Source organism: Manacus vitellinus, unplaced genomic scaffold, assembly GCF_001715985.3.
Source record: "Manacus vitellinus isolate BGI_N305 unplaced genomic scaffold, ASM171598v3 scaffold_8_pilon, whole genome shotgun sequence".
In the NCBI taxonomy this organism is placed as follows: domain Eukaryota; kingdom Metazoa; phylum Chordata; class Aves; order Passeriformes; family Pipridae; genus Manacus; species Manacus vitellinus.
This window is the reverse complement of record NW_021940864.1, coordinates 26612862-26633545: the sequence shown is the minus strand read 5'-3', so window position 1 is coordinate 26633545 and position 20684 is coordinate 26612862. Positions and strand designations below refer to the sequence as shown.

Genomic DNA, 20684 nt, shown 5'->3' with positions numbered 1-20684 from the left:
GAGAAGTGGCAATGTGTGGGCTTTGGATTGAAGCAGCAACACATTTTAAATAATCAACGAAAAATTCAGACCAAACTTGAAAAAACAAACAAGTACAGCATGCCTTCTGTGTATACAAAGGTTGTACAAAATGAAGACTTCTGTGGGGAAAAAAATAAAATCTATTACCAAATAAATATCCAATAGATGATCTGCTTGCCATCCAGAAAACTTGCATCTTTGGAACTACTAGTGGCTAACACACTGACTAAGTAAGCAATCGGGGTGTATGCAAGCTTGTGTGTTTATAAACTGACAGATACAATTTACAGATGGATCAATCTAACAGATGATGATTGTTAAAAAAGGTCAAGGAAAGGAAAATAAGAACGACTATTCTAAGTCAAACCAACTATTCTAGGTCAGCTATTCTAGGTCAAAGTAGGTCAATATCCTGCTTCGACAATGGCTGAAAGACAATGTTTAAAGAAGAGAATAAATAGAGCGGACAAAGCAGCTCTTTCCTTATGAGAATGAAGAGAAGAAACAAGACAAAGATCTAAAAATTACTGGCTATATTACTGTTTTAACAGAAACAAAATACTGTTTTTCAGTCAACTAACAGGAACATTTTGATGAGCATCTGTAGGTTTCAGCCATGTGTATATAATCTGTCCATGCATCGATATTACAAACCAACTTTACTATCAACAAAAATTGATCTTGTTCAACTGTGTCAAGCCAGATTCTATAAAAGCAAATGTCAAGATTAAAAATGCTATTTTTTAAAAAAATTTTAACTGTTCTTCCATCTGTTCTCAAGCAGTAACATGAGTTGGTTTTCTCCTGCCAAAAGTAGCTCAGTGATTTTACTGTGCAGGGGAAAAGAAGAAATAGATGTTTATGCTTTCAATACAGACTATGCAATGTATTAAGACAAGTGGTATTTTCAAACTGTACAGATAATATTTGTGGGTTTCTAGTTATTTTACCTCTGTTGCTGCATTTTCTGCCTTCTAGTTTGTTGAACAGTGGCCAGACTTTTTGTTTTCTCAGGAGGCTCCAGTTCTCTGACAATCTGCTCAGCACACACTGTAATCTGAAACAAAACAATAATGCAAGCGCCAATGAACTGTGTGTCACATCATATATCTGTGTTCCATCCTTTTTCTAAAAACACATCCCTTTCATGCACATATAGATATATAATCCACATATTCAAGTCATATCCCAGAAAATGAAAATCAGTGCAGCAAAAAGAAGTGAACTCTGCAGAATTCTTTCACTTAGTGTAGTAAATGACTTATACATGGCTTTTAAAGAAATAGCTTCTAAAAGCAGTCATTTAACAAATTTTCCATGCCATTAACACTATTCTAATATTTGACAAATAGTTTCTGATTCCTTTTGTGCTATAAATGATATAAACAACAAGTGTTACTGAATGTAGCAGCACCAAATCTCACTGCAACAGCTTTGAACATATTTCTGTGTTCTGGAGTTTGCCACTTACCCCTTTAAACACACTGCTAATTGTCTGGGCACAAAGAGGGTTCTTACAGTTTAGGAGTAAGTCAAACAATACTTTTAGTAGCTTCTGTTGCACCATCCCATCTGACACAGCTGCAAAGAATGGTTTAGTAATCTACAAAAGGGACAAAAGAAAGGATGCAGAGAGGTTTACTGGAAGAAGATAACAAAATCACAAGCTATAGAATTAGATACATCAGATTATATATGACACGCACAATCACACACGTTAGTATAGCAATAATTTGCATATTTACTATGTATTTGTATATATCCAGGAATTCTTAGATACCAATCATATACCTGTGAAATATCCAACTGACATATACTGATTCCTGAAATTTTGCACACAATTTGCCTAATGGGGGGAACAAACTTGCTGTTGCCAGCATTTGGGAAGTATAAGCCAACACCTGGCTAGTAGAAGGCCTGAATTTGTAGCCTCCTTCAAATGAGACTATTTATCACCCACTGTATTTTGTTAACAATTTTTCCTCAGAAGAAAAATATTAAGTAAAGCTCTTGCCTGACTGACAAAAAACTAAGAACTGTGGAACAGTAGTATCTGTAATGATACATATATTCATCTGCATGCAAATACAGTATTTTTATTTTGTGCTTGTCATAATGCAAAAAATTAGAGCAAGCAGAAATTTTTCTGGTAATTTTAAGGGAGAAAGTTTTGCAGCTGTTTAGATGTTCCAAAGACACTACAGAGACACCAAAAACTTGTACTAAAAGAAAGACAGGTCAAAAGCTATGGACTCCTTCATACAGAAAGAACACTGCTAGTTTCTTCAAGCATAAAAATAAATTAAAGATCTTTCATAAATCCATACCTGCCCAAGTGCTGTGATCTGTAATGCTGGAATTTCTTCATATATTTTCTTGGCAGCATGCAGACTTCTGATAAATAAATCCAGACTCTGCTGATTCTTGCACAAGAGGGGTGTTGAATATTCATTAAACTTTCCAAGGATTAGATGCAGGAGAATAACTTCATCTTTCAAAACTGCCTCAGGTTTCTTAAAGACCTTCTCTAGCAACTGGTCTAGTACTGGCAAGAGGTGAGAAAGAATCATCTGCAAACAGGGGAAATTTCTAATGTAAGTTTTTATCCGTTCTCAATTTAACAAACTTCAGTAGCACAGTTTCATTTTACTGCAACATCTCCATCCCCTCTTTAGTAACACACTGCATGCAGTATATTAATCAACAGCTGTTCAAGAGGAAAAATACAAGACTTAATGTGAGATTACCAGGAGTACATACTCATCTGTTACTTCGCTATTCTGCTTTGCAGAGTAGTATTTCATATTTTTAAAGTATAGAAATAAGGCAATATTCTCATGGATTTATGACTGCTGTCTTCAACAAAATCCAAATGTGAGGCAAGAACACTCACTCTCTATGCAGTTTGCAATCCTTTAAAGATACGTACAGCTGAACAGAGCATAAACATTCTGATTTAATTAATTTTTTGAACTTTGAACTCATGTATTTACCAGCACTTAGAGAATTCTGAATATGCTACGTAAGAGTAGGTTAATATATATAAATAAAATTGATAGTACTACTTAATACCTTGCAATTCTGTACAGAAAACTCTATATATTCACTGATATCTAACCAAGGTAACAAATTTCTTCTGGAAGAATCTCCTTCTGAAACAGTCTTCTTTAATAATATCAAGGGAGTTTCCTTAAAAATTCCAGTGCAAAATGCTGCAGCCATCGCATTCCTGGATGGAGCATGCAAATGTTCTGTTTCACTAAACCATATTTTGCAGCATAACCACATATTATTAGAGGTGTCAACTGAATGCCTAATTATCCAACAAATTATTAAGTTATTTAACAACATTATTACTAAAAGAAATTTGATTTCAGCTTTCCAATCAAGTGCAGAACCCATAAAACAACTCAAAAGGTGGCACTTACCTCACCATGGACTTCATGAAGAATTTTCATTAAGTTTCTTGCAATATATGATGGGAAAATAGGGCTCTGTACACAATCAAGTATGTTTTCCAAAGCTTCCAACAATTTTTTCTTCTGGGATTTCTGTTTTGATTGTGTCTCAAGTTCCTCAAATAGAGTTCCCATAGTCTAATTCATTAACAAAATGAAAATTAAGTTCTTTCCCTGCAATAAAGATGCCTTAAAACAACATTTATTCGATGCTTTCACAATAATGCAATCTAGATACAAACAGAGTTTTTAATTTGTAAATAAACCACAGTTAATGCCTCTTAGATTCTCAGCTCTCTGTATGTAATAAATCACTTGAATATTTTTATAGAACTTACAAAAAAAACTATAAATCAGTCTGCTATTAACTTTCCTGGTTAATTTGATTTCTTTTCTAAAAGATGGGAGCTCACAGCAGCAGACAAAACTTGTATTAATGTACACCTTAATAAGAAAAATACCTGTGTTATGTATGTAGGGTCAGATACAATCTCTTCTGTCTTTTGCTCCAAATGCTGAAGAACAGGATGAAATAGAGACTCCTTTATCCCTCTCAAAGAATGAAGGCAGTTCAGAGCAGCCCTTCGAACTTCACTCACAGGACTACCCAAGTTAATTAGCAAAGATATCACCACTGCCAAAAGAATCAGGGAAGGAAGGAGGAGGAGAATAAAGTGAGCAGTCAGAATTTTACTGCAGCTGTCCCTGAAAGAGGCATCGACATCACTTTGGAATTAAAAAGTCCTGTCTTTTCACTGTAAACCTTTAGAGTGCTCAAAACCAACCTGAATCTTAAAAGATCCACGTCTGAACTTCATCACAGTCCTTATATTCATGTTTAAGCTCAGAATTCATATATTGCTACTGACTGTCAGTCACACCTGGTACTGCACAGAAAGCAAGGTGCTGTAACTGACTTCTTCAGGACAGCTCTGTATTCCTTTAACATTTTTATAATTAAAAAAAAAAAGTGGCTTCACTTCCAAGCTCAGACTGGTAACTGCAGCAGAAAGAGCTGTCTCAGCCTAGTGCAGCTAAACATAACTACAGATACCCTTCATGGTATAAAACATAGTAAAACTGGAAAAACTAAAAAAATATTGTGATTAAGTCTTAACATGAGAGATAAATACTGTTTTACTTTACCTGGAGATGATGGCAAGAGCAGCTGTTTTTTTTTCTGGTTTGTTTGTGATTCAAGCAGTGCATAGCCGATATATAGAGCTTGAGTCTGCAGCATTGCACTGACCTCATAGTTCAGCTGATTTGAAAGGTTATAACTGTAAGTCCATAAAATGGAAAGGAACTTGAAGAGAACCTCTGAATCTTTTAGATGTACCTTAAATTTAATAAAATTTAAAAAAAGAGGAAAGAAACTTTTAAAATTTATTTGGTAAACTACTACTCAAAACCTCTGATAAACCACTCACATCAAAGGAGTACACTAAAAGGGAACTAAAGAGTTAGAAATAGTGTCTTTAGGGTTGAAAAAATTATTGAGTAGATGCTTGTGTGTATATTCAAGTCTAGATGGTTTTTAACAGCTGGTGTATTTAAGAGATAACTTGTAGTCTATAGGTATTAGAAGGGATTTTTTTAATCCTAACAGACCAAAAACACATCCATATGAACATTTGTATAGTATGTCAACTGTGCAAGAACACTGTTACGTGCAAAATAAAGATCTTCTATTTCCTGACACGTATCAGAGTGCTTTCTCCACCTACCAAGCGTAAGAGCTGCTCCAAAAAGATTCAATTCAGTTTGCCACACATTTATCCAATTACTTCAACTTTGCTTTAGAACCTCTCTGTCAAATTTAATGAGTTTAATTGAAGCAGTTACATTGTTGCCTAACAGTATCCCAAATCAATTTAAAGTTCTCACTTAGTACATAGTCTGGCAACAGCTAGCATGCTTTCTGTCTGTAAATTGCTCTCTGGAATCCTAACAGCTCTTCATTCATCGAGCAGAGTACCCACTCAACATCCCACAAACTGAACACAGCTTGACAGAACCACTGATACAGCTCCTAACATACTCTTGCCTATTCTCTTTTCCACAAGTCCACTAAGATCAAAGTTCCAGTTACATTAACTGTTCTAGAGCTGGCAAAAATAACTGTCTCGTCCCTTTCAAATTAAAAACCCTCAAAACTGGAGACCAACAGTACTGCAGAAGTGAAAGAAGCAAATTATTATTGCAGCTGTTGTCTTCACAAGGTCCTGGGGCATTATTAACCCCATTCCACAAACTTTCTCCTCCAAATTTCTTCTCTTCTTCTGTGCAATATGATCCAGCTTCCTCAGTCAAAACCTCTCACCAAAATAACATCCTTCCTTTCCTGCTGACAGCCTTTAACTAGCCAGGCACTGAATCAAATCTCTTCATCAGCCCAATGTCAGTACAATTTCACTAGATCTTGGAGTGACTGCAAATGAGACAAAGTTATATACATGAATTAACATCAGAAGCAAGTTTTGTTATGAAATCATTGTTATTCTTTCCTTCTTTTGTTTGTGTTTGTTACGTGCTGTTCTTGCTGAAACAGCATCGAATTCCAGTAACAGCAGCTTTGTGGCAATTACTTGATTTCATTTTCCTCAGAATCAACACTTATTACTCCCTGCCATCTAAAATCAAAACTGACAAAATTCCTTATTCTCTTCCAAAAAATGTATCACTTGATGCATGTGAAAACCATGAGATGATACAATAAGGAAACATACAATTTCTTCTAAAAGTTGTCCTTTCAATTTCCATATTTAAACACTACCAAATTTTATAGAGCAACCCCTCCTTTTGCTACCAGATAGAGCCAAAACTTTCAGCTCAAACTTTAAGCTCTTGATCTTGTCCTAGAAACCAGCTTTATGTTTTCACCTTTCCTTCAACTGATCCATTTGTGGTTTGTTTGGGTTTTTTTAACTTTTGTTTTCCATTATTACATTTAATTAAAGTAACCAGCTGAACCTTAGACTTTCATCTTCTCACAATACTTGTATGCCACAAGCAGTGTTGCATGATCTGTTTACCATTTTTCTCAGTTTTCTTAAAATTAATGTAATTGCATAATAGTTGATGACTAATAATTCAGAGCAACAAATACAAAAATAGTACCTTGAGTAAGAAATTCATCAATGCTCTGTACTGAATAACATTGCTGCCTTCAGTAGCTCCACTGACAAGCAGATCAAACAGCCCCAAAAGGAGGTGCAGGAAGTCTTGGCTATCTTGATTCAGAGATTCAGGATTCCACCAAGTTTCCTCTAAAAAATACAGGTTATAAATAAGTAGATGCATACAAACACCTTCAGGAACCAAGAGAAAACAGACATCTCTAGTTAAAAGGAGACAATACCTTTAGTTGATTTCATGTTTACAAGTAAGTAATTTTTTCAGATCTCAATCACAACAAAGGCAGAAGGTTAGGGAAGCAAAATTTCCTTGTTTCCAACAACTTCCAAAAAAAAAATAAAAAATTAACTTTCCTTCTTCACTGATGTAAGCGACAGTCAAAATCTTAATACATACCTTTTGGAAAGGACAGAGGAGGTTTTAGGCCATTTATGAAGTTTTTCAATAAGAACAGGAACATAGCTGACTCTTCTGCATGAGCAGCCTCATCACTATTGAGCTTTTCTATATATGCACTTAATAAGTCCTTAGGCACCACAGTTTCCTCTACTGTTTCAACAGACCAATTTAGGAGAGTTTCCTGTGAATGAAAATTGATTTTAATGTATTCTGTCACAACTTCACGCAACAGAAAACAGAAATTTAGCATTGAAATTCAGCAACATTTAATTTCCAACCTCCAAAGAGGTATCCTTATGAAGTGATTTATGTTTCTGATTTTACAATGAAACATGCATCTGTAGTTTTGAAACCTACACCAGCTTTTTCTATCATAGTTAACAGTGTATGTGAGGTAACAGAAGAGTAAAATATCAATCTCTCTAGAATGTCTCTTCAAAGGGAATAGGAGTTACAGCATTTTGTGGACATTCAGCTTAATACTTTCATTTAGCTGTTCCAGTGACATAATCCATATCTTTCAAATACTTGCATATACAAAAACTCATTAATGGAATAATCTGAGGTCAGACTAACTAATTACCATTTACTGCTATGTGTGAGAGGGGATGCACACATAGAAACACAGCTCTGCTCACATGGGTTTCTTACACACAAAAGTAAATCCCAAAACTGTTTCACAACAAAATAAATCAAGAAAGCCCCAAGAGGAAAAATGCATAAAAATTAAGTAAAAAAGGAGGGCAGCAAGATACAGAAATACTCTTTCTGAACATTGTTCCTACAGATTTCTCCAATATAAAGAAAATGCCCTCTCCACAGTGTTTGCATCTTACCTCTGCAGGATCACAGGCTCTGAGATTTTTTAATTTTTTATCCAGGAAGCAGAAGACTCTGATAGCCACCGAAAAATAATTTTCCTTCATCTGTGTATTGCAGCAGCACTGAACAAGCAATGAACCAATTATATGAGTAATTACTTTCTGTCTCACACTGTCAGATTCGGTTTCAGCAACGAGTATCAGGTCATCAACCTTAGAAAAAGGAGTGGAGAAAAAACAACAACAAAAAGTCTGTAAGACAGTGGGACTTCAGTATGACTTTACACCACTTTTCTTTTGCATGTTCAGTTAAATTCTTTTTACCTTCTATCAGAGGTAACAAGTTACTATCTGCTGTCATGGTACTCTTTGGAACCTGGGAATGTACAAACATCTGTTTCCATAGTATACTTGTTTATTCTCATTTTTTTTCAGGAAACTAAAAATTCCTTGAATTTAGTTACATCAGTCATTTTTCCAAATAGGTAATAGCTTCACTGCTTCTTTTCTTTGTGTTAAGGAAGAAATCTGTTTTATCTAGATCGTACTGTGGTTTGTTAATATATCTATTTATATTTGCTTAGCAGCTTGATGATAGCACACTAGTGCTAAGAAGAGCACACAAAGTTCTTCCATATCACATTTGTTCTACTACAGTGACCACCTGAAAAGTAAAATTTCTTAAGGTCAGGGTAACATGGCACACATACCATTTGCAATAGTAAGGAAGGGTCCCCTGAGGTCAAATTTTTAGAAAGCAGTAGAATCATTTTCTCGTTGGCCACTCCAATCAACTCTGCAGACTTGGTAGATTTAATTGCCTCTTCAAGAGCTACTCCAGGAGATAAAAAAAAATCATATAATCTAGGTACACAAATCCCATATTAACACACTGGTGGCTCAATAATATTTAGAATCAGTCAGAAACATACTAGACAATTTCTACATCTTTTCAAAAAGTTTTTTGAAGAAGTCTATTCACAGTCACAATATGATAGTCTGCTAATGACAGCCAGCCTCCTTCAATACATGTTTAGGTTCATTAAGGATGCTGTCCTAACTCGTCACAATTTTTCTCTTACAAAATTAGTTACAATTAATGCTTTACCTTCTGGCCAGCCTTTCAGTAAAGGGTGTAAGGAGCAGAGCTCAGACTCTGACAGACAAACAGCCATTTTCCAATCTGAAGATTTTGAATTGGCATTAGTGATTACCATAAAAGGTAACAACTGCATTACTGCTTCATCCAGTAGTTCCTTCTTCTCTTTCAAAATCTCCTCTTTGACTAAAATTTTTATTGCTCGCTCCAAAACCTTGCACCTAAAAGAGAATAAATCATGTTGAAAATACACTGTTAAATCATACCAGCAACACTTCTTTGATTTGTTCTCTATTTTCCATGGTGATTTTCTGAATCCAAATAGCACGAAAACAAATAAGGAGTTAATGGGAAATGGTATGCAAATAATTGAACACTTCTCCTGTAATTCAGCATAGAGATAGCATAACAAAAAGCATTTGCAGAGAAAAACATTTTTAAAGTATTCTTTAGAGTTACATTTAAAAAAAATTATTTATACTGAAAGAATGTAGTCTGAAAAAAGGCACAAACATACCACTTTCCCTCCTTTGAAAGATCTGCTCTCTGGAAGATGTTCAAAAGACTTGATACCACGACTTCTGGATTGACTTGTTCCCTGAAAATCTGAAAAGTAATCAAGAAAAATGAATGAAAGTACAATAATATTCAAAATAATTTACCACATCATAATGGAAAATGCATCTGCTATACCAAGTGGAAACAGAGATCAAACATCACTAACTGTATTCCTACTGATGTTCATGTAATTAAATTGTTATCAGGGTAAGCAGAAGTTATAAGGCTGACCAGTATGCCCTCTAGATATGCTGAAGTATGGAGAATTTATCAAATGCGGAAATGTTTGGTAAAATTGATAATAAACAATATGCAAAACACTTAATTAAATAAGAATTGCTTTTACTTTACATTGCACATGGATGACTAAAACATAAGGCACATTAACAAAGGATACTTAAGTTTAAAGGAGCACTCACGTGCTTCTATTCCTATTTTTTAGTGATTGAGAATGAATGAAAACACAAGACCAATTATACTACTGTTAATAATATTGTCCACTACCACTAGCAGAAGCAATAAAGACAGACTGTTACTCTAGCTGGAAACAATCAGTACAATGCATACCAGAGGCCTATCCAGTAAACCTGAGCTGGAGTTCAGGACTTTGCCACTATCAACTGACCAAATGACTTCCATATGGAAAAACTCAACTGAGCGCTTCTCAATCGCGTAATGACTTGTGACTGCACCATTTGCTATCCAAAAGGCAAACAGCATGGCTTGTGGTTTTTTATAGAAAAATGAGCAGAATAAGCAAGAAGAACACCTCAAATAATAATCAAAGATTTAAACATGCTCTAGTAACTACACTAAAAAAACAAAAAAAAAAAAAACAAAAAAACCAATAAATTCATGTTAACTGCAAACACTTGTGGAAGGATCAGGTAGCAGACTTGCAGGGGAATTGTGAGGTGGTGAACAGCACAAGCCTCCTAAATTTATGCTGCTTCATCCTGCTAAAGGATAGAAGTCACACACTAAGGACACAAATACAAGACGGACAACTACAAAGAATACATCCCAGACACACATATGCAAGATCAGCTAAAATCTTGCAAATCGAAAGATACTTACTTACCTCCAAAGAACCGAGAGCAGACATTACAACATCTCTGTTGTCATCCTTGAGCCGACCAAAAATTGCTTCTTCTATGAAAGCCTGATCAAAGCCCTCCTGAAAAAATAAGGAAAAACAGAGTCAAAGGAAAAAAAAAAAAAAGCATTTGTCGGTAGCAAAAGTTACTGGCTTTTAATGAAATATCTGAATTTTAGTGTAAGAGAAGTGGTAATATCATCTACATTAAACCTGACAGGCAGACTAACTTTCAACAACAAAAGAAAGAAACTATAAATATTCATTAACTTAGATTTTATCTTAGAACACAAGCAGTTTAATAAACAAGAACTACATCCAGACTACGGGAAAATGGTGACAGAAACCTACTAAAAACACCATGAAAAAACCGTACAGATGACATATGCACAGTTTAACACACCACTCATCTTCAACTGTTAAGTCTGGCAAACAGCTTTTTGAAGACATTCTATGTTAAGTCAGTTCTGTGAGAGATTCAGGACACAAACCTTTGATGTTTCAATAACATCTTTCAAATGCTGAAGAGCGAGGACCCGCACAGCAGGCTGAGGATGATTCAAACTAAGTAGAAGGGAGGTATCAGAGTCTTCCAGAAACTGAAATACAGATTTCACAGTGACTCATTGCATGTTAAAAATACTTTACATATACACAAGGATAATGGGAGACATTCTTAAAGCAATTTTTTGTACCAGAAGAAAACCTGTATAATCAAGACCTAAATAGTTAAATTATAGAACAATAATGTTGTATACCTATTTCAAATTTGGTCTTCTTCACTTTTGCATACAGTTTTTGGAAGATACTTGAGAAGTATAGTAAGCTACAGATGCTATTATGTCCTAGAAAAGCATTACACTTATCTAAGGATTCTGAGAAAGCTCTAGTCACAATGTCAGTGTGACAGAGCACAGACAGAAACTGTTAAAAAGGCATCCCTGCCAATACAATTGTGTGCACTTATCTCAGGAACCTTAAAAGCTGGAAGAGTCATATGTCTATGTTCTGCATGCCTTGGTTTTCTGTTAATCCACTTGTTATTCAGCCACAGAATCTGTGCCTTTGTTAAATCAGTATAAAAATACATGAAGCACTTCTTTAGGTAGTTTCTCATATTTTCCTAAGTGCTTTCAGTCTTTCAATCACTGCAAGCAACAGCCATAATACAAATCATCTCTTAATGAATTTCTTGGACAGATCTGTTGCAGTCATGGCTATTCTGTGTCAGGCTGAGTTTCAGTTGCTCGTCAGAAATGGAAGAACTATGTAGTCACTCTATTCTTCCATGTTACTGACTCTAAACATTCATAAAATCAATGCAAGGAAAAGACCAAGCCACCTTCTCTCAACAGTGACAAAGTCGTCAGCTTTCCTAAAACAGACACCTCTAAGACTGACAACATCTTTAAGATGGGGCCTTGCTGGGCACTACTGTGTTGTCACTAATGACCATTTCAATAGATGTAGTGGCCATGTTCCTAAGGAAAAAAAATTATTGATAGCAATTGGAGCAGGTGGAAATGTATAAATTTTAACCATGAAAAAAAAGCTCATGCTCGTGACTGCTCATGATAAACACAAACTTAGCTTTTGATTTTACCACAGTTTTGACTAATTCCCTCATCCCCAAAATCACCTTTAAGCAAGTTAGTTGGTTTTGTTTTGTTTTCGGTTTTGTTTTTTTTTTTCATTTTTTTTCTTGTGGAAATGGTAGAGGTTTTGTTTATATAGAAGAATAGAGAGCAGAACATTACCAAAAATCAGCCTTCTGCCTTCTGACCGTATAACCAGATAAGAGCTAGGATCTGAGCTTCTACCTACCTTATATTTTCCACAGCTTAATGAAAGAGAAATAAATTGATGAAAAAGATTTTGTTCAGCCTCATCTGTGCAATCTTCCAGGTGCTTTTCCAACACAGAGTCTAAGGCTTTAGGATACCTGCCAAAAGACAAAACCATCAACATTTGCCATGGAGGATGACAGAAGAACATATATTTACAGCAGAAATATAGGGGAATACAAGGAAACAATGCACCCACACTCATCTAAACCAGATATTTTAAGTAGCTTCACAAAGAAAATCAACCCTTATGTTGTAACACAGATGAATTGCAGACCATTAGGACAAATAATGAGCAGAGCAGGTCATGCTACACAGCGAACAGCTTTACAAAGCCAGTAGGTCTGTGTCCATGTATTACAGTGATAACGAAATACATGGGGACAGATAAGTAAAATAAAATTTGGACAAAGATTAGGAGTCATTTATTAATTCTATATCTATTTTGTCAAGAATACTGGGCTTATGACCCCCAGTAAGCTGACATAACCACTCTACAGATTGTGGGTCTGTAATAGACAAATGGAACTTACTTTCTCTCAAGAAGTCTGATAAGAGGAAGAATCTTTTGATTGAGTGCAGCCATTTTGGTGGGATTAGATTCAACCTCTGTACCACAGGAGATAAACTCTTCAAGAAACTTTCTAAAATTACAAACAAAAGGAAAAGTCACCACATTTTGCATAGTACAGTTTTCATTACTGTTATAAAGCACAGTGCTGAACAGGTTAGGATTAATATGCAATACTTATTGCAAATACAGATTTGCTCCTGGCCTGAAGTTTCACTCTGTCCCACAAGTACTCCCACAAGTGATAAAAGCACAGTTCTTCTGGGTTACCGAATGTTTAAGTTGCAAAATTCAGGTTTGGAGCTAACTTATGAACTCAGAAAAACATGCTCATATAATGCTAACGCCACTGTCAGGAATTAGTTGTTATTAAACCAGAATTGACTGCAGTACTGTGTAAAAAAATAACTGAAGTTAACTCACGAAGCTAGCAGGCAATCTAAATCCTTTTCCAGTGGTAAACTCTCAAGAATAGCTTGGAGGTGCCTGATGTAAATGTCATTTTCTGTCTCTTCAGATTCTTCTTGCTCCTCTAAGGACAAAGCACAACCACAAAAGATGAACAACAGTTTGAGAATAACCCCTTCGTACTGCTTAAAGCTAACAGCTTGTACAGGTATCACATCTGGTGAACCAAGCACACAACCTGAAGACCACAAAGTTCATTGATTACTAGCAGTAACTCTCCATGAGCTGCTAGAAATGCTTTATATCAATGCCATTAAAATGCCAGAGGTTGGATTGCTACCAATAAATTCAAGTATACTTTGGAAGATTCCAGATCTCCTACTACAATCTGTGCCAGCAACTCTCTACAACATTCTCTTGTGTCAATCTGGATCTTTCTAACAAAATAGCTTTCCCAATTGATTCAGCAGTTACAAGGCCACAGTGCAAACAGTGCAGACTCACTAGTGCAGACACAGGCTACTACTGCATGCCAGTCAGCCTTGCTGTCCCAGACTGTTCCCAGGCACACTGAATTCATCAGATAAAAATAGATCTTGACTAATTAAACTACATATGGAGTACATGTAATCTACCTAAGAAAGATTTGGCAGTACTATAATACATCTCTCCAAGAGTCAGAAACTTCACACATCAAAATTAAGTTACTGCTGAAATACTGCAAATCAACATCTAAGTCAAAGCGATATAGGTATAATAATGCCTAAAATAGCCTCCTCTCTAGGGCCTAGATAAACAAAAAGCAAAAAACACACAAAAGCTCAATCAGGTCTTCACATGTATTGGCACAGTTTTAATGGAAGAAGCAACTAAAATTACACAGCTGCGACATTTACCACAGCTATCTGTCCTTAAGACTAAACAAAGTTTTAAAAAGAACATGTGCTAACTTACCTGTATCACTTTTCACGACAGCGTGAACAAGGTGAGGCAACAGGTAACGCAGAAGAGGAGATATATCATATCCTGCTGACAGGCCTTGCAAAAGCACTACGAGTTCTGGGATCTTGCACAGATGATTAAAGGGCCTGGACAATGGAACAAAGGGGGGAAAAAAGGTACGTATGCTCATCTGGGTTACCAACACTCTCAAAACCATGCAGACTTCCTGAGGATCTGATTTTCAGCATCAGGTAACAGCCTCATCGTAAAAAATGCTGAAAAGATTCAAAGGGTTCCACTAACTTACTGCCAAAGGTTTATTGGTATATTTAATATCCAAGAAGAAAACAGGGTACTGCCAGTCATCTTGAGCGAAGCTGCTGCGATGGTACCTATGTTTTCTGGAAAGTTGCTGGTATGAGAAAAAAATACTTGTATGGACTGCAGGAAGAGAGAGCCTCACACTGCAAGGAGCATATCTATCACCCAGCAGCAGCAAAGGGAAGGGATGAGAAGTAATAGCTCAATGACAAATCCTCAGAGTAGAAGCAATTTCCCTTCCTGCTAATACAAAGTCACCTTGTCTCCTTTTGCACCCACTTGACTGAATGCTGCATAATCTATCTAACATGCCTCTCCTTAGTTCCCCACACTTAGCTTTTAACCTGTTTTCTTCTACTATGACAGTGTTTAAGTATCTTGAAGGTAATCACATATCCCTAACAAGATTTTTTCTATTGGAATATCCACGCTAACCTATCTGCTCAAGAAAGCAAACTCCCTGCAACATGTAGGACTTCCATGACTGTGTGCAACTGCATGTTAACAGCACTAGCTAGCTGTGTCAGGGCTGTGCAGACAGATTGATGGGAATGTACCTACTACATGTATCTGACCTGTGAGACCAAAGAAGTGGTGGTGTAGAAGCACTTATGCTTCAAGGTGTTCAACTACAGGAACTCAAAGCCCTTCCATTGAAGGGATAGAGCTTTTTTCCAAGCTATTCAAATAAGCTCCAATTTGCACTACCATTATTATGCTGGCTCCTCTTCTGGGATTCTCACTTTCCAGAAAACCTCTTACTTGACAGGGTTTAGTTTTGTATGTTGACAGCAATATTTTACTAGGGGAAGTGGCAGCAGAAGGACCAAAAGATGACAGACACACCACTGAGACTCCTTAGTTGTAGAGGGCATACAAATTTTTAGAGTAAGCCAAAGGAATTTTCAAACCCTTTGAAATGTAAACTACCAAAACTTCTCACAGGGAAGTATTCCTTTAATGATGAGCATATACAAAATTCAAATCATCAAAGAGCAGTCTGGGAATTTAAAAAGTGGGAAAACTGAATTCATGCAGACTTACTTTTTCCCAAGTTTATCTCCTTTCTGAGTTTGTAGAAGTAGGTTCAAGCAAGCCAGCCCATCCCTGACTAATGAGGGTACTTTAGATAATGTCTTGCTTATCTGTAACATCAGGGAATGCACCAATGAAGTCTCCACTGTCACTTTCACTGTTATCTGGCAGATTATCATGTATGTTGCAGCTCTGTAATCCTGTATAGAGGATTTCAATCCCTATACAAAGAGATAAAGGTGAACTTTTAACACAGAATAACACAAAAGAGTACATTAGCATAAAAATAATTTTTACTCCGACATGCATGGAATTGCACTGTCTTCGTCTCCAGTCTCCATGCATTAACATCTAAAGGATTTATAAACTCAACTTTCAAGATGAAAAAGTTATCACGCAGGGTGTACGGATAAAGAAGACACATTTATTAACTGCTGCTCTATTCATTAACAAAGTTCCTGGAGGAAAGAGGATATTAAAGCTGGCTGTCCACCCTTACTCCATTTCCTCATGCTTTAGCAAGATAAATTTCAAAGAAAAAGATGTTCATCCAAACTGTGTATTCACTTCTCACAGCTCCATTCCTCATGCAGAGTGGGAAACAGAGTTCTTAAAGTGCTCATTTGAGGTGTGAAAAAACATTATTTCTCATAGACCCTCACCTGCCTGATGTTTCAAAGCAGTCTAAGAGTAGTACAATGCATACCACACAGAATGTCCCTCTTCAGTGTCATCTGCAGATGCATGTCTGCAGCTCACAGTACACTTCACCACACAGGAAGGAAAACAAAGCTTCACGTACCTTTTGGATGTAAGGGAGCAGCATAGAGACTATAGTGTCTGTTATCTTCTCTGCAGCTCCAAGAGCTGATACAATGGTGGAAGCATAAAACACAAGAAGAACTCTCAATTGAGCTGAGCTGCCAGGACACTCTGAAAAGACCTGGATCACAGAAAAAAAATGGTTGTTCAGACATCATGGAAAGTGCAAATGCACATATGGCTTCCCCCAAAACCTCAGAACTCCAGCCTGTAAGCTCTACCAGCTCGCACTGGCACAACTTAAGTCATCACCTCCTGCCAGCAGCAGCCCTCACCAGAGGTTACTGCTCCTCCTCGCAGACAAGGCAGAAGGAAATGGGTGCAATTCCTAATGCACTTAATCAGAATAAGTAACCTAAATCACTTGTGATTTTGGTGTAACACTCAAGGCTCAGGACTGGACAGCCAAGAAGCTAAATTGCATATGTTTAACACCTCCTACTATATCTGTGAACAAACCCTGTTACTGCGTGTGCTTTGCTTAGTTTGATGGCACACACATTCTCTAAATAATTGGAACTATTGTACATCTTACCCTTCTGAAACTATAGAACTAGTCCTCCATTTGACATTTACTGAAAAAAACAAATAAATTTGCTCACCTTCTAACATTCTCAATTTTAAGTTCTCATTAAATATTTGAAGACGTATGTTTAAAACACCCATGACAACCTCCATAAGAGATATGGAAATTTAAAGCACAGTTACAAACTCATAGCAGGAACGAGTTCATAAAAGACATTAAGACAATGAAGTACTTTGAGGCAATACAGTATCTTTAAGTCATAAAGTATTGCCAAATTGTTTTGTCGTGGCTCATTGGTTCTCAGCCACTTCCTTACAAGAACTTTTGATAGATTGTCATCTACACAAATAATAAGAAATCTTATATTGTTTACTAATAACTGATTCCTTTTACTATTTGATATGTAATTCAAAACATTAATAAACAACATATTACTATAAAATTATGGGGAAAAACAAGTGACGACAAACAAACAACATTCTAGAATAAATTAACAACCTTCACAGATTTTGCCACCAGCCTGCAGATGAAATCCATGAAATTCAAGTCTTTGTAGCAGTGTGTAATGAGTGTACCCCTTGCCAGTGGGACTCCAGGTTTCTTTACATGTCGAAAAAAGTAAAATTAGAACACTCAGAGTGAAGTGAAACATAAAGCGAAGCATACAAAGTAAAAATTACTATTACATTAATCCTATTGATTGGTTAACACGATTTAAATTGAAATAAGTAATGGAAATCCACACATTCCTTTGGAATTCTTTGTATCTACATTAAGACATGAAGAGCATTACATATAACCTATATCCAAATAAACATCAATTTTAGTAATTGACATATCTTCCTAGCAGTAGTAAATATCTGCACCTTAAAAGCATACTTTAACTTAGCCAAAACAGAGAATATTACAATTAAAGTTTTTTAATATGAACTTTAGCTTTAAAGAAAGATAGCAGAAAAAACACATGGGCATCAAGGCTCCATTCCTATAATTAAATCTTTTAGTACAGTTTTACAACTAACCACATAAACAGGTGGACCGTATTCACAAGCCTAGTAAAAAAGTCAAGATATTATTAATAAAGTCCCTCAGGCTTCTCTCAACTTGCATCTGTTAAATACTTTACCCTTATTGGATCCATCCAATGCCACTTATGAGTTGGGTTTTTTATATTTAAAAGTTGAATAACTTTCACAAATAGATTAGTCTCATGATATGGCAGAACACAACCAATCAAACTGTCTTCATTGTAGAGATGAATATGAAATCTGAGGAAAAAAACCATACATATACAGTTAAACAGTATCTGGAAGTCAAAAAAAAAAAAAAAAGACCCATTCACATTCTTCTTAGAACATCTTGTTTACCAGCTTTTAAGCAAGACCTGACAGGACTGTTACACTGACTCAGACCTATGGTCCACCTACAGTTCAGAATCCTAAGGTGGCCAGTGGCCTGTATGTGCTAGAGAAAAGAAACAATGCTACCTTTTTTTTTCCTCACTCTCAACAATTTTAGGTCCTTATAGGACTTAAGATTACTCTAGTTTCTTCTGCATAGATTTCAACATCAAAACAGATGTTACCATAATCAAGTATGAATTTCAGTATAATACATGTACAAAAAACCTCTGATCCAAAGGCTGTATCAACAAAATCACCCACTCTTTCATGACAAGAAGTATTATACTTTCTGCATCTGGATAGGTTAACTTATACAACATCACTTCACAAAATATGTAGTTTGTTTCTTCTTCACACCTTCCTACATAACCTTGAAATGATAATAGGGTTCATGGTTCACAGTTAATATTGACATGCAGGATATTCAGTGGATTACCTGTGAATCAGCCATTCAAGGCACTTCTGGGCTGGCTTAAGCATAAAGTAAGGGGACAGGTGAATCAGGAACAATGAAATATTCTTATTAAGCTGTTGATTTACTGCTTTAGTTTGAACACTGCGTTCAAGGCCTTTGGATGTGGGACTAAACAAACTTGACTGGAACTCTTCAAAAGAAGGATCAATCCCCATCAGCTCTTCTAAGCCAGTGCATCCTGTAGAAAAAAAATATGGAGGAATGCCTTAAAGGCAACAGTTTTATTCACCAGTCCTACCCATCTATCTCCTCACTGGCATATCCAGCTTTTTTGCTATATGGATATATGTCATTCTCATCAAGCAAACCAAAACAAACAGTAAACAGGTCTAAGACCAAAACTTTTTATGTATTTGAAAGTATTCCTTAACTGACAAAGAAAAAAAGCATTAACAACTATCAGTGGAGTGCTCTTGCAGCAGTGAAGGCCAGCAGCATCCTGGGCTGTGCTGGAGAGAGCACAGCCAGCAGGTTGAAGGTGGGGGGAACTGTCCCTTCCATTTGTGAGATTGCATCTGGAGTATTGTGTTCAATTTTGAGCTTATCAGCAGAAGAAAAACATTCCCATATGGATGTGACGAGTTCAGCAGAGGAACACTGAGTGGTCAAGGGACTGGAAAACAACATATAAGGAAAATGATGAACTGGGTTTTTTCAGCCTGGAGAAGGCAATCCAAAGGAAATCTTCCTGTTCTCTGCAACTAATTAACGGGATATAGTACAGGTTATCAGGAAGATGGAGATAGACTTTTCAGAGATACACAATGGAAGGATGGGAGGCAGCAGCTGCAAGCTGGAACATAAGAAGTTCAAAGCCAATGTAGAGATTTTTTTTTTTTAACACTGGAGTGATCAAACACTGGATTGGAGGTCCAACATTGGATCAGAGACCATAAAACCACCATCTTCCAACTCAGCCAAGCACAGAGTTGAGCAAACTGTGCTAACTAGCCCTGTGCTCAGTTGGGCTACCGAGTGACCTTCAAAGGTCCTTTCCAGACAAGACTATTCTATGATTTCATATGGGTGAAGAAAGCAAAAGTACTACTGTGATTAAACTAAAATACAATATTCCATGTACACCACTGAAGAACCAGTGGAATTATTTCTCTATTTTACACAAGCTTGTAAATATTAATGCCTTTCACAAAGCAGGCAACTTGAGCTGAAATAAAAAAAAAAAAAGGCAGCTGGTTGAAACATGGAAGAAATAAATCATTATATGCAATAGTTCTATAGTTTCTTAAGAAACTAAAAAACCCAACCTCTGTTGCATCAAAGGGCTATCTCTCTCTCTCTTTACACCTTGTTACTTAAAAGCGATACATGGTATCAATCTGCCAGGTTTCAGAAAACAGCTTTCTTATTTAAGAAGCATCACATTCTTGGGCAAAATTTTATACAAAAATGGAAAGAGACAAGCACAAAGGATTTCAGGTGTGCCAATACAGCAATGGTTTTTGACACTTTACATTATTTGTGGCCATGATGTTACCCAAGAGCAGTGCATCAGCATGTTTTCATGAAATCACAGAATGTGGGTTGGAAGGGACCTTGGGAAGATTCCTAGATCAAGGCAGTGCTCAAAACAGGGTTAGCCTTGAAAGCAGACCAGGCTGCTCCGGGCATTATCCAGTTGGGGTTTTCAAAAGCACAATCTCCCTGGACAATCTGGTAAACTGCCTGACTGCGCCAACAGTGAAAGGCTTTTCCTTCTATCCAGTTTGACCTTTTCTTTTCTTTCAAC

At 36.4% G+C, this 20684-nt stretch overlaps 1 protein-coding gene across 1 annotated transcript in view; it reads right to left on the bottom strand.

Annotated features, from left to right (window-relative positions):
* Nucleotides 1-20684, bottom strand: part of HEATR1 (HEAT repeat containing 1) — a 37140-nt gene that overhangs the window by 14631 nt on the left and 1825 nt on the right. Inside the window, exons 2-24 of the mRNA XM_029965126.1 lie at nt 18899-19142; nt 18186-18327; nt 17558-17659; nt 16514-16654; nt 15721-15932; nt 14368-14501; nt 13429-13537; nt 12968-13078; nt 12415-12532; nt 11082-11189; nt 10576-10671; nt 9454-9542; nt 8946-9157; nt 8548-8669; nt 7853-8050; nt 7014-7197; nt 6600-6748; nt 4626-4818; nt 3941-4113; nt 3450-3617; nt 2349-2591; nt 1493-1624; nt 972-1078 (exon numbers count right to left, since the gene is read on the bottom strand). Of these exons, the coding sequence (XP_029820986.1) occupies nt 972-1078; nt 1493-1624; nt 2349-2591; nt 3450-3617; nt 3941-4113; nt 4626-4818; nt 6600-6748; nt 7014-7197; nt 7853-8050; nt 8548-8669; nt 8946-9157; nt 9454-9542; nt 10576-10671; nt 11082-11189; nt 12415-12532; nt 12968-13078; nt 13429-13537; nt 14368-14501; nt 15721-15932; nt 16514-16654; nt 17558-17659; nt 18186-18327; nt 18899-19142 (3487 nt within the window). The remainder of the gene's footprint in view (nt 1-971; nt 1079-1492; nt 1625-2348; nt 2592-3449; nt 3618-3940; nt 4114-4625; nt 4819-6599; nt 6749-7013; nt 7198-7852; nt 8051-8547; nt 8670-8945; nt 9158-9453; nt 9543-10575; nt 10672-11081; nt 11190-12414; nt 12533-12967; nt 13079-13428; nt 13538-14367; nt 14502-15720; nt 15933-16513; nt 16655-17557; nt 17660-18185; nt 18328-18898; nt 19143-20684) is intronic.